A 23,398-nucleotide genomic window follows, 5' to 3' on the forward strand; every position below is an offset into this window, starting at 1 on the left:
AAAAAAAAAAAAAAAAAAGAAACATGGGACTTCTGTAGTTTAATAATATTCTTTAAAAAAAATTTAAGCAGTAAATGAGGGAGGAAAGGCCGTATTCATTTGCCTTCTTCATTTTCTCGGTTCTTGATCCGTGTGATATAGGCTTATTATTCCTATGAAGATTTCTGGTGAAGTATTTGCATTTCTTATTAATGAAGTGGTTTCTACCATTAAGCTTCTCTCTGTCAGTGTTGCCTTGGCTGGAAATACTGCTTGTGAAAAGATCACTTTGAAAATAACTCAGGAATTGTACCGAGAGAAAATAAAATCTAATGGGCAAGCATCTCCAGCCCCTGCACTCAAGAAAGACATAGATTGGGCTTCCCTGGTGGCGCAGTAGTTGAGAGTCCGCCTGCCGATGCAGGGGACACGGGTTCGTGCCCCGGTCCGGGAAGATCCCACATGCCGCGGAGCGGCTGGGCCCGTGAGCCATGGCCGCTGAGCCTGCGCGTCCGGAGCCTGTGCTCTGCAACGGGAGAGGCCGCAACAGTGAGAGGCCCGTGTACCGCAAAAAACAAAAAACAAAAAAAACAAAAAAACAAAAAAAAAAAAAAAGAAAGACATAGATTGCTGAGAAAAGTTTAGAGGAAAACAACTAACCTGTGCATGGAGATGAAGTAAGTTTTGTAGGAGGACAGCCTAAAAAAGAGGACTTTGCGTATCCCTAAAAAGTCAGGAATTAAGAACACTATTCTGAAGGTATTTTGAAATCAATAGAAGACTTCTGTTAGGTTTGTTTTGCTTTGCCATCTGGGTGCATTTGCAGTTTTCTTGTAACAAGCAGCTCCAGTTCCTGTGGGGGAATGATTCCTCCACCCCGAGCTCAGGCTTGGTGGGAGTGTCAATCAACGTGTCAGGCTGTCACCTGGCCAAGTGTTGGGCACCCGAGCGCTGCTCTGCTCCTCAGACTTGCCTGGGGCCTGATCTTCAGCAAAGTAACTCAGGATTTTAAAAGGTGGAGCTAAGTCCTGATAAAGTATCTCTAACATCAATCCAAAAGCTTTTCTTATCCTCACCATTTCCAAGCCTGGTTCTTCAGCTGTTCTTTTAATTACATATATAGTTGTCCCTCGGTATCCAAGGGGGGTTGTTTCCAGGACACCTGCAGATACCGAAATCCTCAGATGCTCAAGTATCTTGTATAAAATGGTATAGTATTTGCATATAACCTACGCACATCCTCCCCTATACTTTAATTCATCTCTAGATTATTTATAATACCTAATACAATGTAAGTGCCATGTAAATAGCTGTAAATACGATGTAAACGCTATGTCAGTAGTTGCAGGCATGCAGCAAATTCAAGTTTTGCTTTTTGGAACTTTCTGGAATCCTTTTTTTCAAATATTTTTGATCCACAGTTGGTTGAATCCATGGATACAGAAGTCATGGAGAAGGAGGGCTGACTGTACCCTCAATAAATTCCCTTTTGCTTAAGTCAGGACCAGCTTCTCTTGCTTGCAGTTTCAAAGGAAACTTCCTGAATGATGCAAGCACCAAGTGCCAGGCACAAGACCAAGTGCAATTTTCTAGAAGAAGAAACAGAACTTTGAAAATCTTACCATAACTAGAAATAATAAGATCACGAAGTCACCAGGAATATGGTGAGCAAATCAATGAGGACAGTGATTTGAGGTAACAGTTTAGATGTGAAAGGAATATGTTTTAGGCCGGTAATGTACAGGACACATTTCCCAATGAAGTTAGTAAGAATTGAAAATATAAATTGATTCTTGAATGGTTTTGAGAAATACATAGATATAAACCCATAATCCCTTGTTTGCAATTCCAAATCTAAAAATCTCTTTAAAAGAAGTTGTTGGGTTTTCTTTCTCTCTTTTTGTTTTCGGCCAAGCTGCGTGGCTTGTGGGATTTTAGTTCCCCGATCATGGATTGAACCCAAGCCCAAGGCAGTGAAAGTGCCTCATCCTAACCACTGAACCGCCAGGGAATTCCCCAAAACAAGCTTTTATCTAGGTTTGGTACAACTCATTCAGCAGCAAAACCCAATCTAAACAAACCAGACTATTTACAGCATTTACTTATCTCATTTAATATGAATAGTTATATATTTTGCTACAGAAGTATTCTATTAGAAGGGCATTCTGTGGATATTACAAAATATACAGTATATGCATTTTATTAACCTTCCCAAATCTGAAAAAATAAAAAATTATTTAAAAGCACTTCAGGTCCCAAGGGTTTAGGGTAAGGATTGTGGCTTATGTCATGAAGGAACAAAATATCTATTGATGCCACAGTTGGAGAAAGAATACTGTTAGAAACAGCCAGAACCTATGTGGCCATCCTTTTGTTCTTTATCATTATCTTTACAGAAAAGTATCAAGTTATCAAAGACCTTTCTATTCTCAATTATCTAGTCGTCTTTATGAATAAAAGTGCACCTTTGTAAGAGAGCTGAATGGAATCAGCATGAAATATTCGACCTCTAACTAGACAAAACTAAGTGACCTGTGGATACTGAAAGCAAACCAGTGATTGTAGCTTCTTTGGCATCATACTGTGTCATTGGGTTAAACAATTGGCCATATCATCTGTAAAGTCTTACCTAAGTTTTCTAAAGAATGGTAAACTCCAAGCATGCATCTTAGCTCTGTCAGTTTTCGTACGGTTGGAGGATGGAGAGAATGAAAAGTGCCCACCAGACTGAGAAGGTATCTTGAGACCAAAAATTGAGGCAAGCAGCTCCATATAATCAATGGATCAGTTTATTATACTTACGCACAGGGTAGGATTGAGCGGACAATAATCCAGAAACACTGGCAGCTGCACTCTGCACCGTCAAGGGACCAATGGGACAGTTTTATAGTTAACCTAGGAGAGGGGGTACGTGCTTGGAAATAGGACATGCATTCCTAAGTCAAGATTTATGAATCGGTAACTAGTTTTGTGGGCCCTGGGAACATGTCAGCGAAGGTCTTCATTGTTGTTTGGGGACTAACAGAGCATAGAGGCCACCTGGTCCTAATGATTATTAAAGAATATCTACTAACTACAAAGCCCTTGAGGCAGAGAACTGATTCACTGCACAGTTCAGTCCTGGGTAGGGTCAATGGAAGGCCAGGAGGAAACATATGAAGCCAATATGGCATCAGTGATGCTAACAGCCATACACTCACCAGAAGCTAAGGACAACCAGTTACCAAGGGACCCATATTTCAGAGGGGAGACAAGTTAAGGACCTCAGGCTATGCTGTCTCTCTCTTTTTTTTTTTTGCGGTACGCGGGCCTCTCACTGCTGCGGCCTCTCCCGTTGCGGAGCACAGGCTCAGCGGCCATGGCTCACGGGACCAGCCGCTCCGCGGCATGTGGGATCTTCCCCGACCGGGGCACAAACCCGCGTCCCCTGCATCGGCAGGTGGACTCTCAACCACTGCGCCACCAGGGAAGCCCCTATGCTGTCTCTTTTGTAACTGTTACTATCAGCCCTGTGTCAGGCTCCTCCATACTCACATCACCCAAATGAAATTAATTTGGTTTTCACAACAGACTGGTCTCAAATTTGCATTTACTAGCTAATCCCATGTTGTTACAACATAAGAAGGATAGAAAGCAGAAAAAAAAAAAAAAATCTAGCCTATCAGCCCCCAAACCAAGATCTTACAGGAAGTATTTTGAAAAATATAGATTAAATGCTGAAATAAATGAACTAAAATATTGGATTTATTTAGCCTGTGCAAATGCTAAGTCTTTATAGATCCTGAGTTATCTTCCAGAAGTCATTTAGGAAGTAATGTACTATAAGAATTGATTTCCCTTTAACAAAAGAACATTTTGTCTTTGAGATGAATTTGAATTGCTCTCAAACCTGTCTGAGGGTTACTTTATCTGCAGGCTGCTTTTCAGAAAACACCTTTATTGTCCTAGAGTCATTGGTTTGCCCACCATATCTGTGATTTGACCCTTCTACAGAGGATTGTGTTTTTGAGACAATCCATATATCCGTAGGGGATGAAAACAAAGAATTGAGAAACTGCCCAGAGATGGAAATCTATTCATCAGAAGGATGGTGAGGACCCATGGTCGGGTAGGTGGCCATCCACCTGGTGTGCCTGGAGGGTGGCCGATATCCCTTCCCACACCCCACTACCTGGCCCAAAGTCATTGTATTCGTTTCTGGTTTTGAGTTAAATCATTGAAGGTAGCTTCCAAACATTCCCTATGTTATCGAATGGGGGAGGGTGTCCTGCAGCTCGAGGCTAAAAAAATCAATTACATACAAATGTAAATGAAATGGAAAGGTGCCTTTAATCAGAATGCTGGCCATCTGGGGATGGTGGATTTAGTGTCCAAAAAAAACCACCTCCAAAGATTCTGCTCGGCCATGAAAGCTTTTAAAGGGAAACAGAAGTAATCTCAGTTAATCATTGACATAAGGGGTCAGTCTTCACCATCCCCCACTGCATGCAGGCTTGTGATCTTCCTCTAGATCTCACCTTGGTCACACAGTTTGTTTGGGAGATTACTGAAGGGGAAGGTAGGGAAGAGATCTGGTCATCTGTTAGTTACTTATTCTTCATTTCTACTTCTTTGATCTATGGAAGACAAGTTAGGTCAGGTGTGGTGTGATTAAAAGATTTGAAAGGTGTGCTTGGGCCGGAGATGAGTAGAGCATGAGGGCGCCTGGTTTAAAAGTTAGTTACAATATAGCTTTGCTAAAGTGACAAGAAAAGGGGCTCCTTGCTGAGGGCGGTTTCCTGCAAAGAGCTGCTTACAAATCCCCACTTGTCAGACATCATTCCGTTTCTATGGGATTAGGGGCAGAGGTCTATCTTCTGTAACTTTTTCATGCTGACATAGGCACCATATTCTTTTTTTGTTCTTAATTAATCTTTATTGGAGTATAGTTGCTTTACAATGTTGTGTTAGCTTCTGCTGTATAACAAAGTGAACCAGCTATATGTATACATATATCCCCTCTTTTTCGGATTTGCTTCCCATTTAGTTCACCACAGAGCATTGAGTAGAGTTCCCTGGGCTATACAGTAGGTTCTCATTAGTTATCTATTTTATACATAGTATCAATAGTGTATACATGGCAAGCCCAATCTCCCAAATCATCGCCTCCCTTTCCCCCTTGGTGTCCGTACATTTAGGCACTGTATTCTCAGAGTGGAAGATGTCAACATGGGTCTGTAGCATCTCTTTGCTGACAATTTTAGTTGTCTGCTTACATATACAGGCAGAGCAAGCTACAATTATTTTGATGCCCGCAAACATATAGATTATTATGAGCAATAATGTTAATCCCATTGTCTTGAGGCCAGTTCTTGGAATTGTGCTAGCCATAGATTCAGTACTGCTCAGGATGGAGCAGTTATGTCATGGCTACAGTCTGGTCATCATGCAGTTAGCTTTTTTCCTCTGGTGGCCGTTACAGTATCTATAAAACAACTCAGGAATGTGCATCAGACACTGAGTCTATGACTCTCTTGTCCTCACCATTAACTGCTCGGTTTTGTAGTTGGAGGGTGGAGGACGCCCTGCAGGATTCTGCTCGGTTCCACCTAGTCTAAATTAATTCATCAATCTGATGACCAATGATAGAGCTCTGGGGAAAAGAATACAGCGTGGATAAATTCTGATGAACAGGAGAGTCAAGAAATACCTGGAGAAAGAGATTCTCACTGAGAGAGGGGAGAATCATTTGCTACAGAAGATCTTGGAGGCAAGGACCAGCAGATGTCACCTCACAATGACTCACACATCACTATGGGAATCGGCATGTTTGGAGGTGGGCAGAAGCTGCGTGATTTTACAAGCACCTTCTGAGTGTTCAGTGATACGTCAAAATTGAACGCGCTAAGGGTGGTAGCTCTCCGTGTTTATAGTACAAAAGGATTGCCCAAAGAGCGCATTCAAAATGCAGATGGAGAGGGGTGGGATGGCAATTTCCAGAAATCTGCATTTTTAACCAGCAGCTTAGGTGGTCCACAACCTACTTTTTTGAGAAATACTGTCCCAGAGGGTACAGCCATGATGCTATGCTACTTAAGCCTGATTTTCTGGCGCCACTTTCCTAAATCAGTGTTCTCAGCCCTGACTGCACATTAGAATCACCTGGGGAACTTTAACAACATTCTGGATGCCAAGGCCCCATCCGCCTGTAGTTCTGCTTATGGGGTGGGTCCAGGCATCAGTGCATTTCAAAAGGTCCCTAGGTGATTCTAATGTACAGCCAGGGCTGAGAATCACAGTCCTAAACCATCGTAAACTGATTGCCTAAGTAAGTGAAGCCAGCTCCCCTCAAGTGCCTAATTTACATGATGATAATTGATGACCGACCTATTTACCTTGGTTTGTCCATGGCTTTCCTGAATCAGAGTCGTATTTATTGTTTTGGCTGAAGCTGGAAAGGTAGACAGAATATATTACCTGCTAAGCTCATGTCTTCGATTAATGAAACAATTTCTTTTACTCTTCCTCCTGGATTTTATTTGGTTTTGGTTGTCATTGTTTCATTTTGTTTCTCACTTGGGAGGCCTGGATTTTGGTTGGAAGAGTAACGTTCACCATCATTTAAAACAGGAACTTTCTAGTTTTGATCCATTTCAACACAGCTTCTACAATTCTGGGATTCTGAAGGATTAAACTGAAACTCTGAAGGAGTTTCAAACTCTGAAGGATCAGCCTTCATAAAACGAGTAAAGAGCTGAAATTGAAATCACAGAAATTTGGAATTTTAAAAAAATATATTTCACAGGGATGAATGGGCTAGCTTTGCAGAGTGATGCAGTGCAGGGTCTCATCAGAGAGCAAACATTTGTGAATTTCAGGTATAATTTTATTGACCAAAATCCTATTTTCAAACAACTCTATAAATGTGTGATTCATACATAAATGAGTTGCATCTTTACTAAATGAAATTCTTCCCATGCACAGACCTTTTCATTAAATGAAGATTACAGGCTTGCTGTGCTACATCCAGCAGAGTTTTTTTCTCACAGACAGTACTCATTTCTATCATCAACCCTCTCAAAATTGGGATATACTAATATATACGATATAAAGTTCCAAATTCTATGTGGGGAAGTTTCTAATTGTTCAGCAAGCAGATTAAGACAGTAGTCTCTGCAGGTTTCAGAGACAGACCTGGGTGTGAGTCTGCTTTTGTAAGAAGCTTCAGTTTTGACCTGTGGGGAGAGAGCTGAGGCCGCTGAGCAGTTCTCAGTAATTGTGCATTCATATTCATACTCTCACTGAAGGCAATGACTCACCACGGATTTGCTCGGGCCGCCATGGCTCCCCTTTCATTGAATCCTGCTGTCAGTGACTTAATTCATTTTCCTGAAACTTCCCCACTTTGACAGATTGTTTTCGATAAGCACCCACGCACACCCAGAGTCTCCAAAGGCTTCTGGGGCCTCGGGACTGGACCACCGAGACCCGAAAGTCAGCCTTGGAGGAAACCCCATGTATGACTCACTCGAGTGTGGGTCTGATCTTGGGGCTGCTGCTATGCAAGCTCCCCAGGACAGACCAACGCTGGCCCCGAACAATTCAGTCTGAAGGTTTATGCAGGAGAGGATGGAGGAATGGTTGGAGGGCAGACGGTCAAGTGGGTCCTCACTGTTCCTGCCAAAAGCAGCTGTGTGGCGACTCCAGGAGGGGACAGTGGAGATGTTCTCTGTGCCAGCCCCACGAAAGGCTGCAACAGTGTGGACGACAGGCTAGAAAGGAGAAGCAGAAAAGACAGCAGCTTTTAGTCCTTTCCCCCTATTTCTGGATCCTTGAGTAAATTAACCTCCTTCACCCTTTGCTCACCTGGAAATGGTTCACTCCAGGGCTAGATTCTTTTAAAAATTCTCATCAAACATTGACTTCTCTTCATTGGCCTTGGTCATCTAGGATTTGTAAAATCTCACAGAATATTTTCTGACCCTAAGCGATTTGATTTTCTAACAGTTTTTAGCTTTACGTTGGATCAAAGCAAGTGACTATATAAACAACAAAGTCCTACTGTAGAGCACAGGGAACTATGTTCAATGTCGTATGGTAAACCATGATGGAAAAGAATATGAAAAAGAACACATATATGTATAACTGAGTCACTTGGCAGTACAGCAGAAATGAACACAACATTGGAAATCAACTGTACTTCGATAAAAATTTTTTAAAAAGCCAGTGAGGATATGAGGCCAGCTTCATACACTAATAGTCATCTGCCACCAAAATGAATATATGGAAGGATCAATAGCGATGTTTCTGAAACCTAATTTATTTATGTACTAATAAATTTGTTGAATGAATTAGAAGTATATTATAAAATATAAATGTAAATAAATAATAAACCTAATTTTTTTAGTTTACTAAATAAGAGTCGCACTTAGGCCCTCGAGAAAATCTACATCATCAGTAAGGTGTCAGGACTATTTCACTCCACGTGATAGAAAGCCAACTTTCCCTTAAACGGAAGAGAATTGTTTCTGCTCACCTGTCTGGGAAAGGGACTAAAGAAGTTCCTTGAAACCAAGGAAAAGGAGCAAACAATTTTTTCTCTCTCAAGAATCCCTCTGGGAGCCTGAGATGCAGGATTTGATACTGTTGGATTCATTCCTTCCTTCACCTCAGGTTGCCTTGATTTGGCATCTTTTTTTTTTTTTTTTTTTACATCTTTATTGGAATATAATTGCTTTACAGTGTTGTGTTTGTTTCTGCTGTACAACAAAGTGAATCTGCTATATGTATACATATATCCCCTCCCTCTTGAGCCTCCCTCCCACCCCCCCATCCCACCCCTCTAGGTGGTCACAAAGCACCGAGCTGATCTCCCTGTGCTATGCGGCTGCTTCCCACTAGCTACCTATTTTACACATGGTAGTGTATATATGTCAGTGCTACTCTCTCAGTTTGTCCCATCATCCCCTTCCCCGCCTATGCCCACAAGTCCATTCACTTCGTCTGCGTCTCTATTCCTGCTCTGCCACTAGGTTCATCAGTACCATTTCTCTAGATTCCATATATATGCGTTAGTATACGGTATTTATTTTTCTCTTTCTGACTTACTTCACTCTGTATGACAGACTCTAGGTCCATCCACATCACTACAAATGACTCAATTTCGTTCCTTTCTATGGCTGAGTAATATTCCATTGTATATATGTACCACATCTTCTTTATCCATTCATCTGTCAATAGACATTTTGGTTGCTTACATGTCCTGGCTATTGTAAATAGTGCTGCCTTATTCTATACCAGACTTTCTCCAGGCATTGGAGAAAATCACTACCCCAGCACTGCGTGATTCCACCCTTCTCTGTGCTTTGGTTTCCTTGTCTTTAAAATGTCGCTAGGAGCACCACTGTACTCCTGGGCTTGCTTTGGGATGAAATGTGTTGATCTGTGACTATGCCTAGGACAGTACCTCATACATAGTAGCTATTCAACTAGCATAATAATAACAGGTATTATTATTATTACTCTCCCACCTCAGAGTGGAAAGAGGACTTCTGTCATCCAATATCCATAAACCAACCAAGGGCAGGACTCTTACTGACATCTTAGCACCATGTACGTTCCTGTGAGCAAGAGAATAAACGACCATGATTGAATAGGCCTGGGCATAGGGCCCCCTCCTTCGGTCAGGGTTTCATGGGTATGTGGGAAACACTTTCAGCCAGAAACCAGAGCTGCCCCCGCAACTGCACACAGCAGCCATGCTACTGTGAAATCGTTAGAATCCTGATGTTCTTTCCCATTTGATGCTCACAACCATTCTGTTTTCCAGATGAAAAAACTGAATGAAAATCATACAGTTTGGGCAAGATACTTAATTTCTTATAGCCTCACTTGCTCATTCAAAAATGGGTATATTGGGGACTTGGCTGGCTGTTCAGTGGTTAAGACTTCGCCTTCCAATTCAGGGAGTGCAGGTTCGATCCCTGGTCGGGGAACTAAGATTCCACATGCCTCGTGGCCAAAAACCCAAAATATAAAACAGAAGCAATATTGTAACAAATTCAAAAGAGGCTTTAAAAATGGTCCACATCAAAAAAAAATCTTTAAAAAAAAGGGTGTATTATGAGAACTAAGAAATTTTGTGTGTCCAGCAGGATGCCTGCTACACAGTAGGGCCACCTCCCCACTCTACCCTCAACCTCCCACTAAATAAAAGAAAGAGGTGCTTTCTTCCAAGAGGGAAAAGAGCCAGGTTAACAAAATTCTTATGTCACTAACAGTCATTAATCGGGTGTTAGAATGTAAATATCTCTAACCAGGAGCACAATTGGCTCTGAAGGTGTGATGCCCCTTTGATGAGACAGTTCAATCTTTCTGGTCCTTGCTACTCGCTTCCCAGGAAAAGAATAACTTGCCCATGTTCCCATGGATAAGATTCTCTCTCGAACTCTGATAGTCTGATTCTACATTCCCGCAACTGGCAACTTGCTTCAGATTGCTTGTTTTCTCTTACCGTCACCCTTAACTCATTCCTTTCCTAAGAGTTTTTTGGTATCCTATTTAGAGAAAATCCATTGAGCATGTTTTCTGTTTGGCTTTCGGCTTGCATTTAATCAGGGATGAATCCCCCTAATGTATTTCTGACTGGCGTGGAGGCTGTTGTCTGGTTAGTTTCTCCTTCGCGATCTAAGCTGCTCCCACCCACGACTCCCACAGCTCAAGGTTTTAAATGATTTATTGATATTGGCTGACTCAAGCCGTGCATGCGTTCTAACACCTTAGAGCCTGAGCACCACAGCTTAGACTGAAGGCCATCAGGACATTTCGTGAATGGAAATCTGAATTCTGGCACTCGGGCCAGGGACCATGTCCTCTTTGGCCATCATGTCTTTTGTTGCAACAGGAGGTCATCTCTACCTGTGAGGGCACACAGGAGCACATCTGTTCTTTTTCTGTCCCTCGTGGCACCCCCTAGGGCTCTACTCCTAAGCCCCTATCTCTCTATTGCCTTTGAGACAAGTTACTTGTCTGAAGATGGGTTGCTTCTCACCTTCCTGTTGACCCAACTCACTTAAGCCATGATTGATCCTCCTGTCTCTGTGTTGGAAGCTTGTTTGCTGGGCATAAAACATTCAATGCAACCAAATTTCCTCCGAGTGAATGTAGGTAATGTAGAATTCCAACCTGCCCTCATGGCTTTTCACAAACGGTTCCTGCTTAGCGAGGTAGCCATAAAAATGAAGGTTCTCCAAAGTCACCTGAAACTTAGGAAAGGGTGAGACATGTTTTCCTTCTTTCCCTTTATCCTCTAAGTTGAGGATTTAATAATTTGTAGTTATTAAGCAGCCACCAAGTTCAGAGTGTATGTCTAGTTGCTAGGATTGATGCAAGAGGCTAAAAACCAGGGACTCTACCCCTCAGGGGCTTAAAGCTTAGTTGATAAGACAAAGAAACACACCCATGAACAATGTATTCGTAAAAACACACGGATAGTAGTGCAAGCTGTGAACAGAGAGATCTGAATGGTGGCACAACAGACCTAGGGAGAAACAGACAACTCCTCATCTTCAGGGACAGCCCAGTCCCCACACCAAACTCTCCCAGACACTCCCATTCCACTCTCTGGCCAGATGGTCTTGAGGAGCACGGGTGGTTCCTTGATATTAAAGACGAGAAGCATTCCATAGAGACGTGAGGAAGGACTATTTCTCTATTTCTGCAGTCTCACAAAAAATGCTCTTCCAAATCTCTCCATCCTTATGAGCAAATGCATCTCTCAGCCCACACACTGTTATTGGTACCTTGGAAGGGTTCAAAATGTTCTCCCCTCCAGCAGTCAGAATCTCAGCAGGAAGCAGTTAAATGTCAAAAGGACATTTAAAGAGCATTTAATGAAAAGACTTTATGGAGGTATGGCCAGGATTAAGAGAATCAATAAGGGATATTAACATATTCTGGGACTAGCCAGAGCCATTACCTCTAGACCTAAAAGGACAAGAGGAAGAAGCTGTTTCTGGAACCCAGTCAATGCTATAGCCAGTGGGGTGGGGCTGCCATTTAGAAGCTGTGCCCATAGAGAAGGAACGCAGCCTGTTGCCAAACCAGGATGCCAAAGAGAGAGAGAAGGAGAAAACAAAACCTTTCTCCTTCTTCTGTAAAGCAGTTTGCAGAACCAGATTCTCGGGCTACAGAGAGGAGCAGGGAAGGGCAGAGAATGGGTCTGGGGACAAACAGAGAATACCCAGCACATCCCCTGTACCCCAGATTGGCGCTGCTTCTCACCCATGTTGTGACAATACCTTCTCCAGTAGAATTCTTTCTGGGCTAGAGGATCACCTGGCAAGCTTTGGCTTGCCACTCTGTGATTATTGATAAAACACTAAGTAACTCTGAAGGCTTTAGGAGCATTGCACTTAAGTACTTGGGCTAATGGTGTATTTCCATTAAGTTCCAAATAAATGTCTTGGTCTCTATGAAGCAATCAAATCTACAGATGATGACAAAAACGTTAACATATTGAAGTAAATCAGATGCCGTCGATGAAAATCTTTAAGAAGATGGTCGAGGCTTTCTCTTGTAAATTGATTTATCTACCTGTTGATGGATCTGATCATTACTAAGATGCCTATAAGTGTCTAGGAAACTGTACAGTTCTCTCCCAAAGGCATATTTTCAATGGAACTTGGAAACAAAATTCTTCACTTCGAAGAATCCATTGAATTGCTCCACCATTTTCTTTTTACATACTTTGGGGTGCTTTTGAGAAATTTTAATTAATAATAATGTTAAATGGAGGATGCCACCCAATCAACAGATTTTGATGCAGCAGCAATATTTGTGAAAAGCCAGGCTTTTATTTATTCTAACCCTCAGAGTTCTAGAGTGGAGAAGTACCCAGAGACAGAGACACAGAGAGATGAGGGCTGACCTCAGAATGCAGTGAGGGTTTTCAAATCTATTGTTGATCCATAACAGCTAAATGGACCCAGAAGTGAGTTACAGAATTGCTATTTAGTCTCACTTTCTCTTCCAATGGGTCATATCCTGACTTTTCACACAAATAATATAATAATAACCATCATTATGTATTTAGTGCTTGCTATGTGCTAAAGACTATGTTAAAAATTTTACATACATTAACTCATAATAATCATTTGAGACAAGGATTATTCTGAACAATTACCCTTAGAAATCTGAGGCACTGCGAGGTTAGTTAACATACCCAAGGATGCAGGTGGTAAGCAGGAGAACTCGAATTTGAACATAGAAATTCAAGTTCTAAAGACTGTGTTCTTAAATTCCCCCTCCGGTTACTCCACATTGTGTTTGTGCACAGCTCTGGGGCTTTCAAAATCTTAATAAAATATTTATAAATGAACTTATCCACCACCGCATTCCTCAAAATTTATAACAACTTTATTGCATGTAAATCTCAGAATAGCCCTGTGAGGTAGAGATTATTTTTTCCATATAATCAGGAAACTGAATGACCCAGTGAGGTGCCCAGTCAGAAAATGTGAGAGTCAGAACTTGGGTCCAGATGTTCTGATCCCAAATCCCGTCATCATTCTGCTGAAGCACAGTGTCCTCAAGTCATCTAGGCTGCATGACTTATTGGTTCTGTGTCGTCAGCCAGTAATTTACTCTCTAAGCCTCAGTTTCCTTACCTGTAAAATTGGGAATGAAAAAGCCTACCTTAGTAGTTTTACTGACCAGGGTTCTTAGCCTCCTTAATCCATATAAATTGATCAGAGGCCAGACAAGAAATGCAGGCAAGGCTTTATCGGGGCCCCTGCTGCATCAGGAGGGGAGCGAGAACAAGTAACACGTTTCCTTGCTTGCTCGCCAAGGCAGCGGGGAGCTGGTTCCTTACATGGGGTAAGGGTAGGGATGTGTCCGTGGGTCGGGTCAGAGGGTGGCTTAGGTGATCTGTCCACCCCTTTGGTGATGTTGAGTGCAGGGGGCATGTGCACTCCCCCACTTTTGCTCCTGGCTCTTCAGAAGTGGCAGTTGGCTTTTTTTGGTCTTCTTGTATCTTCTTGTCCATAATTTTGCCCCAAACCTGTATGCACATAGTTATTTTTAGTCCCTTATAGTTTCTTTGTATTTTGTAGCTCGAGGAGACGTTTGTCCAGATGCAAGCACTGCAGCAAAGGGTCCCAGGTCCCAGCATGTTTCAGTAGGATTGCTGTGAGCTTTAAATAAGTTAATTTAAAGGCCAGGACAGTGTCACTCACATATAAAAGTAAAATTTAAGATATAAATATATAGGAATTAGTCAATATCCAGTTACCCCTCTACAATGTAAATCAGATAGTCGCTCCTTTATGGGGAACCCTCCCTTGGCCTCCCATGAAATGCAAACTCCTCTCTGACTCAGTGAGGTCTTTCATGGTCTGACTTTTGTCCACATCTGTCATCATCCTGTCACTCTCTGGCCCTTACTCTCCAATTCCAGCTGCACCAAACTTTTTTGAGACTCCAGACTCATGGCCTTTTGCACTTGCCCTCCCTTTGCCTAGAATGTTCTTCCCCCAGGTCTTCATGTGGTGACCTCCTTCTTGTCCTTAGTATCCCAGCTTGATTATCACCTCCTGAGAGCACCTCCTGGACAACTCAACCATTCCCTGCTCCATTGTTATATGCTGTAAGTTGTTTCCTTTCTAGCATGTATCATCACCTTTTTGTTTTGTGTTTATTGGCTGGCTCTCCCTAACAGGGTGTTAACTCCAGCCTTGTTCACTGTTGTCTCACCAACTCATAGAATAGTGCCTGGCACATAGAATGGCTCAGTGAGTATGGATGATAAATAACCTTACTTAGTTCACTATACTATCACTTCTTGAGATGTTAATCATGATTGGTGATTGTGAGCTTAGCTTACTCTAGCTACTAATTGTGGAGAAAGGATATGTTTCCAGTGTTACGTTAGTAGGGTATAGTTATGATCTCAGTTAACACAGTGGAACTTACGTGCATTTACACATGTTTGGAACAGTAGGGAAAGTATTTGAGTAGTATTTGCCTCTGTATAACATGCAATATTGTTTAAAGCATGACACGTGGCAGCAGGTATGGATGCTGGGATGTTTGCGGTCATTGTCACCACCTCACTTTGGGGCTGTTCTCTGCAGAAACAGCCAGTCTGTACAGGGGTCAATGACAGCTCTAGGGCAGGATCTCAAACACTTACAAGACGTGTCCAGACCCTCCTTCAATAGAAAAAAGTAGAGAGTTCAGGCTTTTACATCACATACCTGTATTAGAAGGCTGGCCCTACCACATACCAAGGTGCATGAACTTCTCTGTGCCTCTGTTTCCCTGTGTGTAAACTGGTGATGATGCTAATACAAGCCTCATAGGATTGCTGAGAGGATGAAATAAATTAGTACATGTAATACCCTTATAAAAGTATAAGTGCTCAATAAACCCATGACCTACTTTTACGTATCCTCCATGAGAGCTGGATGGGACTGGGTTCCTATTTTCTCTCAGGGAGAGAAGACACAAGCAATAAAAAAGAGTATGATAAATTCCAAATTTTCATTATCATTACAAACATCACATGAAAGCTAGTTTCAGCATTCCCCATTACTACTGAAGCCAATTTTCCCCTCCTTATATTTTAGAAGCCAGCCATTAATATTTATTGAGCACCCACAAAGGGCAAGGCTGTGTGCTCAGCAGTAGTGACAGAAGACACCCATTTCTAGCAAGGAAAATGTCTTGTAATCTCTTTACTAGCTTCACATCTCTGAATTTCAAAAGCACCAGTAGAAAGCAACACAATGTTGTGCTGTACCCTTCGTCCCCTGGGTCCCAGAATTCAATTAAAATTGTGTTCCATCTTGCCTGATCCAAAGTGTTTTAGATTAAAGAATCCCGGAACGCAAGGACCATATCTGTAAAAGCATAACTATTAATGGACCCAGCAAAGCACCGTGCAAACAGAGATGCTGAAAAAAGTCCATTTGATGATGAAAGAAAATCAGATAGGTAGATGGTTAAACAGATAGCTACACAGAGCTTTTCAGCAAGTTATTCCTTAATGACCGCAGCCTACAGGACTGTTCATGAATTTTTTTTTAAATCTTGTTATCATTTCAGATTTATTGCCTTCTCTTTTTAGCCATGAGTCTCTCTTAACCACGGTCCTGGCAAAGCCCATTTTGGCACGTTGCTCTTCGAACATATTCAAAACCCACGGCAAGCTACCCTTTAAAAAGACATTAGCATGAGTGCCATGGGAAAATATACTCCAAGGTTGTAGATGAATTGATATGATTTCCTTGATTGTATCTTTTTATTTATGAGGCATAATTTATGAGTGCTGGAGAGCAAACTGCAGTGAGTGATGACTAACTACAGCCCAAGTCATAAATCAGGAGCAGTGAAAAAAGAGGTGATTTTGATCGAATCTATTGAATTCGCTGTTGGCCTCAGCCAATACAGGTATCGGAAAGACCTTTTTAATATCTATTTGTCTCTCTTCTGGGAGTGTGATAACAATCTCATTACACGCCCCTAAGAAACAAATAATTTAATTGTTTGCCTGGTAACATGAAACCTATTTACTCTTCTTATTAATTACTGGCATGGCTGTTCATGTTGGATTTTTGTTTACTTCTGATGTGAATCGTCACGAAAATATCTTCACATTCTCCAGTTTTTATAATGATGTTCCCTCCCTAATGCGGCTTGATATGAAACAACATTGTTGAAATGTCTCTGTTTCATCAAAAATTATCATTATTCCACAAGGAAGTGTGTTTTAGAATATCACAGAAGTTGCAGAGAACTGAAAAACTCCTCCATGGATTAATCCTCTGAGAGTAGCAGTTATACTACAACTCATAACAAACAGCCTGGAAAAAAGAGCAAAATCTCAAATCGCTTCAAGGACAAGGATAGCCACTGTCACTTACATTAGGAGTCAACAGGTTAGAGGGTTTTTGTGAAAGATCATTAGCTGAATTTGGTTATTCCTGTGATCCATTTTTATATGGAATACGATAGCAAATACAAGACCAAGTAGACATCAACTGGATGCTAGCAGTATAGAAAGCATCACTAGGTATGTTCTCTTGGTCTTATCAAGACTTGTAGCATTTCCTCAGCCAAAAGAATCATAAGGTATTTTTACCATTAAGGACTTTTTTATTCAATGATAAAGGAAAAACACATCAAGAAACCCTGGAAATGTGGAAATGTACATTAAGAGTTTCTCTTTGCAGTGAGACTACACTTGGAAAATATCAGTCCTGGGGAATGTTATTTTAGAAAGCTATGAGCCATTGAGTGAGACAATGCATTGAAATGAAAACTACTTTACAGTTAAGTGTGGAAATTGTGCTAAAGCATAACTAGGTCAGTGACATAAGCACCCAATGGGCCACCACTCTAGGAGAATTTCTGAAGCATCTCCCCTTCTCCCATCCTCGGCAGAGTCGTGGGTCCTTCTCTTTCTCTTTCACAAAGTTTATTACAAATGCTTCCTTTCACAAATTCTTGCTTTCCTTCTGGAATAAAATTAGAAGGAGAAATGTTGGATGAGAGGAATTAGGAGCATTTTAGAATAGTTAATAATATTCATCTGGGCTGTAAGGAAAAAATAGACCCAACAAGTTCCAGAAAGTTCAGTGTTTCAAGAAATTTGCACCTGGAGGGAAAACTAGGCAGCAAATGGTTGTTCTCCAAAGCTAGTGAACTCTGGTTCTGCTTGGAACTGTGGCCACTGTAATAAACTCAGTGGTGATCATTGCAGTTGTAACATATGCAACCAGATACATGCTATGTGCTTATTTGAATGGCTGAAGGTAATGACAAGAGTAATGCAAAGTACAACTCTAAATAGACAACACATGGACAGAAACTGAAAAAATGTATGGTGCCTAGACTTGTGTACCTGGTTCTATAGAGAAGAGCTCTCTATGTTTCTCAAATAAGACTGGGCACAAGAATCACTTGGAAATCTGTTAAAAAGGCAGGTTCTGAGACCTTTTCACTATAAATTATCTTACAAGAATGCAAGATGATTTTGATGATTGTAGCCAAGGAGCACATTTTGACAAAGACTCCTCTGAAGGAAGATTTCTAAGAGGCAGTTTTCAACAGAGGACAAACATTGAGCCCATTGTTTCCACAGCAATGAGATCTGGGCAGCGTGGTGACAGATGCTGACATTTCATGTAATTAAAACTTTATAAAGCAAAATACAGTGATTAGACCTGGGGGATGGGGAGGGGAGCAGAGTAAATAAAAGAACAATTTTATTTTTTAATGAAAAACAGCATAAAGATGGTAAGAGTCACTAGTTAGATATCAAAAATTAGATTGAAAACAAATAGATCTATTCTTTCACTAGTCAGTTATAGACCTTATGGTTAGATCATTTTAGTTATTTTTAATTTATTCAAATAGTTAACCTGTGTTTTCTATGACAGCTTCTTACATTGTAACTCCTTTTGCTGTTTCATCCAAAACGTTAGAGAGGAAAACACCCCAACTTGGCCAGTCCTAACTTGTTCTCATTTTTAACAGCTCTGCATTGGGAAGTTCCTAACTCTTATAATGTGTGTGTGTGTGTGTGTGTGTGTGTGTGTGTGTGTGTACACACACATGTGCGAGTGTTCATTAAACCCAAATAATAAGTTACTTCAGTGGAAATTTTAATCATCTAATTTTTTTATTATAAAAAATATGTTCAATTCCACTAATGCTGTGGGTTTAAGGATATTCTGAATAAACAAAAGATAAAAGTATCCTTACTTTTTTTTCTCTTGGCCATGGAATTCATAAGCTGTACTTCTGTTTCCAGCTCTTAAAATGTCCCTTCTTTTTTGTGAGTAGCTCACACACTGTTTATATACTCAATGATCATGTGAGGGAATCTTGGGATACAAACCAGATGGATTGGCTTATCAGTTAGGTAACAAGTAGATAGATAGGCGATAGATGATTGATTGATAGATAGATAGATAGATAGGATAGATTGAGATAGACAAAGTAGACAACTCTACGTCTGTTCTCAAGATATTTAATTTCTTGATTTGTTAAAAATAAAAAATCAGGGCATATTACTCAAATTTTCCCACTCAAGATCTCTGCTTTTTCTTTCTCTACCATATAAAGATGGACCCAAATCTTGGGGCCCTTATTTCTCAGTAGAAATAAATCATAAGCATAATCTGTTAGTATTTTTATTCTGAACCTTGAACTATACTTTAGTTCCTTTATCTTTTTAAAATAAATTTATTTATTTTATTTTATTGTTTTACTCTATTTATTCTTTTTGGTTGCGTTGGGTCTTCGTTGCTGCGCGCGGTTTGCTCTAGTTGCGGCGAGCAGGGGCTGCTCTTCGTTGTGGCGCGCGGGCTTCTCATTGCTGTGGCTCCTGTTGTTGCGGAGCACAGGCTCTCGGTGTGCGGGCTTCAGTAGTTGTGGCTCGTGGGCTCTAGAGCGTAGTCCCAGTAGTTGTGGCGCACGGGCTTAGCTGCTCCGCGGCATGTGGGATCTTCCCGGACCAGGGCTTGAACCCATGTCCCCGGAATTGGCAGGCGGATTCTTAACCACTGAGCCACCAGGAAAGCCCTAGTTCCTTTATCTCTTGTTTAGCTGGGCATAGACAAAAATCTACAGCGATTTTTGGATAAAGGACTTTTTACCTTGAGAGAGAGAGACAGAGAGAGAAAGAAAAGAATATCACTGACAGTTTCTTTTTGACTTTTCTTCTGGTGGTTTGGTATAAGAGACAATGCCTTGTTGGTGCAAGATTTGTGAAATCCATAATGCTTCATTAGCACAGCTTTCTCTTCATTGCTTTCATTTTCAGAGGAGCTCATGTAAATAGGCTGCTCCTGCTTTGCATAAGCATGTTGATTTATATGAATGCTATTTTGATCTCAAATTGATTGAATACTAAAAAGAAAGACTAGGAAAAAAGCACTGTATTATGAAGGTCTCCTGTCAAAGACAAAAGACACTAGATCCTACATACATTTCCACTTACTGATGGGGAATTCTGTATTGCCTGGGTTTTAGAAGAGAATATTTCTAAAGATCCATAGCAAAATACCACACTATTGAGATGCAAGTATTGTAAAATACCATGGATTAAATTACATTTTGGAACTAGGACTCCTCCACCCCCGTTTGCCCATGTAATGCAGAAAGGCATGAGGTCTAGTCTATCTTCCAACAACAGCATTAAAAAGCCTTAATAGATTGGATGCTCAGTAATTAATTGGCAACTTGCTGAATTTTTATTTTGTCAAGCCCAGTTGCTCCTTCCTCCTTGTGTTCTTCTCTATCCTTTGTGGCCCCCACTAAAACTCTGTATACCCTTAAATCACCAACCAAAGCCCTTCTCTTGGCAAAGAATTTGATATCAATATGTGCACCTTATTTTGCATCCCTTTCTCAAGAATATTCTCCTTTCAATCTTTGTTACTTGTCGTGTAATCAAAAATACTCCCCTTACCCCACTGCAAGACATTTGCAGTAACAGAGGTTAGTCTGGAGCAGACTGGGGAGTCCACGACTCATTCTCATCAGCCCTGAAATCTGACCTCCTCATCAGTTACCTCCTATAGCTACCCTCCCTGTTGTAAGACTGACCATGGCCATTCCAGAACGGATGCTAAGAGCAGCTACAGTTGTGTTCTGCCCTGTATTCTGGTTTCCGTGGAGCCTAGCTTTCCCATAGCTAAGACAGTTTCCTGGGCCTATCAAAACAAACCTCTATCATTTGAGACAACCTGGGCATGTCTATTTACCCTTGCAAGCTAAGAGACTTTACCTAATCCAGAATTGCAGGTAGGTAATTGTCTATAGAAAAGCCATTTAATATTCATGATCCTGAGTATCTTATTTATGTGTATGGATGACATACAGAATCAGAAGCACAGTTTACTGGGAAGAGCAATAAAATTTATTGGCGAGTAGAATTCTAGTTTCAGCTCTAGTGACTTCTGTCACCTTGAACAAGAGAGTCACATTTCAGAGCCTTGATTTCCTCATCTGTAAAAGGGGCTACTAATACATTCTCCAGCCACCTTACAAGGTTGTGTTGTGAGGACCAAGTCAGCGAACGTTTGTTAAAGTGCTTTGTAAAGTATAGAATTTATACAAATGTTAGTGGTTATTATGCAGACTATGAGAGAAATGGATCAGAGCTCTGAAAAGAACAGGTTCTGCTTTGTCAGTAGGTTAGTTACCTCTTTTTAAAATGTGGCATGTATGTCAACTATTTCTCAATGAAACCGGGGGGAAAAACGGGGTTTCTGTCAATCCTATCAGCAAGAGGCTGAAGGTTTGCATTTGACAGCAATCCAAGAGCAATACAACATCAGAAATTTTACTTTTACAAAGAAATCTGCAAAAAAAAAAAGTACAGAAACACTGATAGAAGTTAGCCTAAGTACTGAAAATCTCTCCAATATTTATGTATTCTCTTAAAATTATTATTGATGTGAAAGCAAAATAAACAAAAATGAAACTAAACTCTCAGTGCAAAGTATTCTGCTACAGTGTTTTCTAAATATCTCGTATTTTGAACATTGTGCATGTTCTTTTAACACCGCACACCTAGAACGTGTGTACTATAGAATCAAACAAGTTTTCCAGACTTGTCTTTAAAAGCTCAGAACAAATTTATATATATATATATATATACCTATATAATTATATAAAACATGTATATATCATATAATGGTATATATTGTAAGTATTATATATAGCGTATATATTGTATATATTGTAATATTTGTGTGTGTGTGTGTTTACATATATAAATACACAAAGACACCAAATGAGGGAAAAATTTCCTGAGGTCAGACTTGCACAACATGAAAGCTTACTAAGGAAGACTCCAAAACATGCAGACAGTCTGCTTGTATTGCCGTTTAGATCTATCATCCTGATTGATCACTGTGTAGTTGGCTCTTATTGGGCCTAATTTAACCCTATCCACTCACACATCCATCTACTCTGTCTATTGTACCTGACATTCTACAAATCACTTACTCATGCAAATGATGACCTAAGGCAACCTTTTAGGATATTCGTGTTTAATTATACAAATGGTGCTTGATAAATAAGATTACACCTCCTTCCATATGTTTATTCCCTCCTTGATGAAAGGAAAATTCAATTTTCATACAGATTGGGTGGGGACGGGGTTTAAGAATTGCTGAGTTTTATGGAGTCTGCAGATCCATCCACTTTGCAGAAGCTGACAAAATCACTCCACACTCCGCACAGAGATGAGCAGTTTTTCATTAGGCTTAAATCAGCCATCAGCCAGCTTGCCTTCAGAAATCAGGACTCTAATAGGACCCCCTCTGTGTTCACAGGGTCAAAGGCTAAAAACAGGAAGGACCTGCCCTCCTTTGCAATTACAAAGTTGCAAGATCCAAGTTTATCTCATTCTGTTGTTTTCAGTTGCTCTGAGTTGCCAACTTCTCTGCAGCCTGAGGTTATTTGGCTTTTGACTGGTCTTATTGATTTCTTTTTGGAGGTCTGGGCCGTGAATTCAGCAGGAAAAGCCTCCAGTAGCTGGACGCGGTGTAGAACTGGGCCCGCCCCCCCCGAAGGTCTCAGGGCCCCCGAGTTCCATGCGGTCTCTGCCACCCAAGCAGTGGTCAACATCAGCGCCCCCCGGAAGCCCAACGGGATTGTCAGTCTCTACAGATTGTTCTCCAACGATACCAGCGGGGCCCAGATGGTGGTGAGCAGCAGCATTCTGATTGGTTTATTTAAAACAAATCATAAACCATGGTGTCCTTGCTTTTTCTTCCCCTTGATACTTCTTTCTTATCCATCTGTTCTCAATTGCCCTGTGGTGACCTTAGTGGCACAAAGATCCCTCTGCAAAGAAATAATGTAAGGAAACGTACAGAATATATGTAAATGCTCTGGGAGAGGACGGCTAAGTGTGGTATTAAAGACTCCACAGATCTTTTAAAGAACCTAACACTTTAGCGATAACCAAATGAGTTGAATTAATTTAATGAGAAAACACATGTCAAGCACTCAACGTAGTAGTGGCTTATAGTAAGGGGCCAACAAAGGGTCTCTGTTGGTGGTGTAAATCTTAATATGAAAAAGGAAAAAGTAGAGCAAAGGATGTCCTCGGAATCCCCATTTTGGCGCGAGCAAATCTCTAATAGCACACTGAAATCTCAGACTTGGTTTTGGTGACTTCTAGAAAGTTCTAGGTCTTTGGCAGAAACAACAGAACAGCTCAGCTCAGCCCTACTCCACTGTTTGTGTATTAACACATTTGGGGCTCATCAAGGAGACAAGATGGTCTGTGGAGGGAAACCATCGTTCACACTGTGTTTTAGCCAAGCCGTTCACTGAAAGGGACACTAAATAATCAACTAGACCAGTTCCTGCATTATTTAAATGAAGAGACTACCTGCCAGGGGATGAAGTCTCT

At 41.0% G+C, this 23,398-nt stretch overlaps 1 protein-coding gene across 2 annotated transcripts in view; it reads left to right on the plus strand.

Moving 5' to 3' along the window:
- Nucleotides 1-23,398, plus strand: part of USH2A (usherin) — a gene marked incomplete at both ends in the record, with an annotated part of 756,807 nt that overhangs the window by 700,272 nt on the left and 33,137 nt on the right. For both annotated transcript variants that reach the window (XM_079697601.1, XM_079697602.1), the window contains one exon: nt 22,475-22,684. In XM_079697601.1, coding sequence (XP_079553727.1) covers nt 22,475-22,684 — 210 coding nt within the window. The remainder of the gene's footprint in view (nt 1-22,474; nt 22,685-23,398) is intronic.

The sequence above is a fragment of the Hyperoodon ampullatus genome (assembly GCF_949752795.1).
Source record: "Hyperoodon ampullatus genome assembly, chromosome: 2".
Classification (NCBI taxonomy): Eukaryota; Metazoa; Chordata; class Mammalia; order Artiodactyla; family Ziphiidae; genus Hyperoodon; species Hyperoodon ampullatus.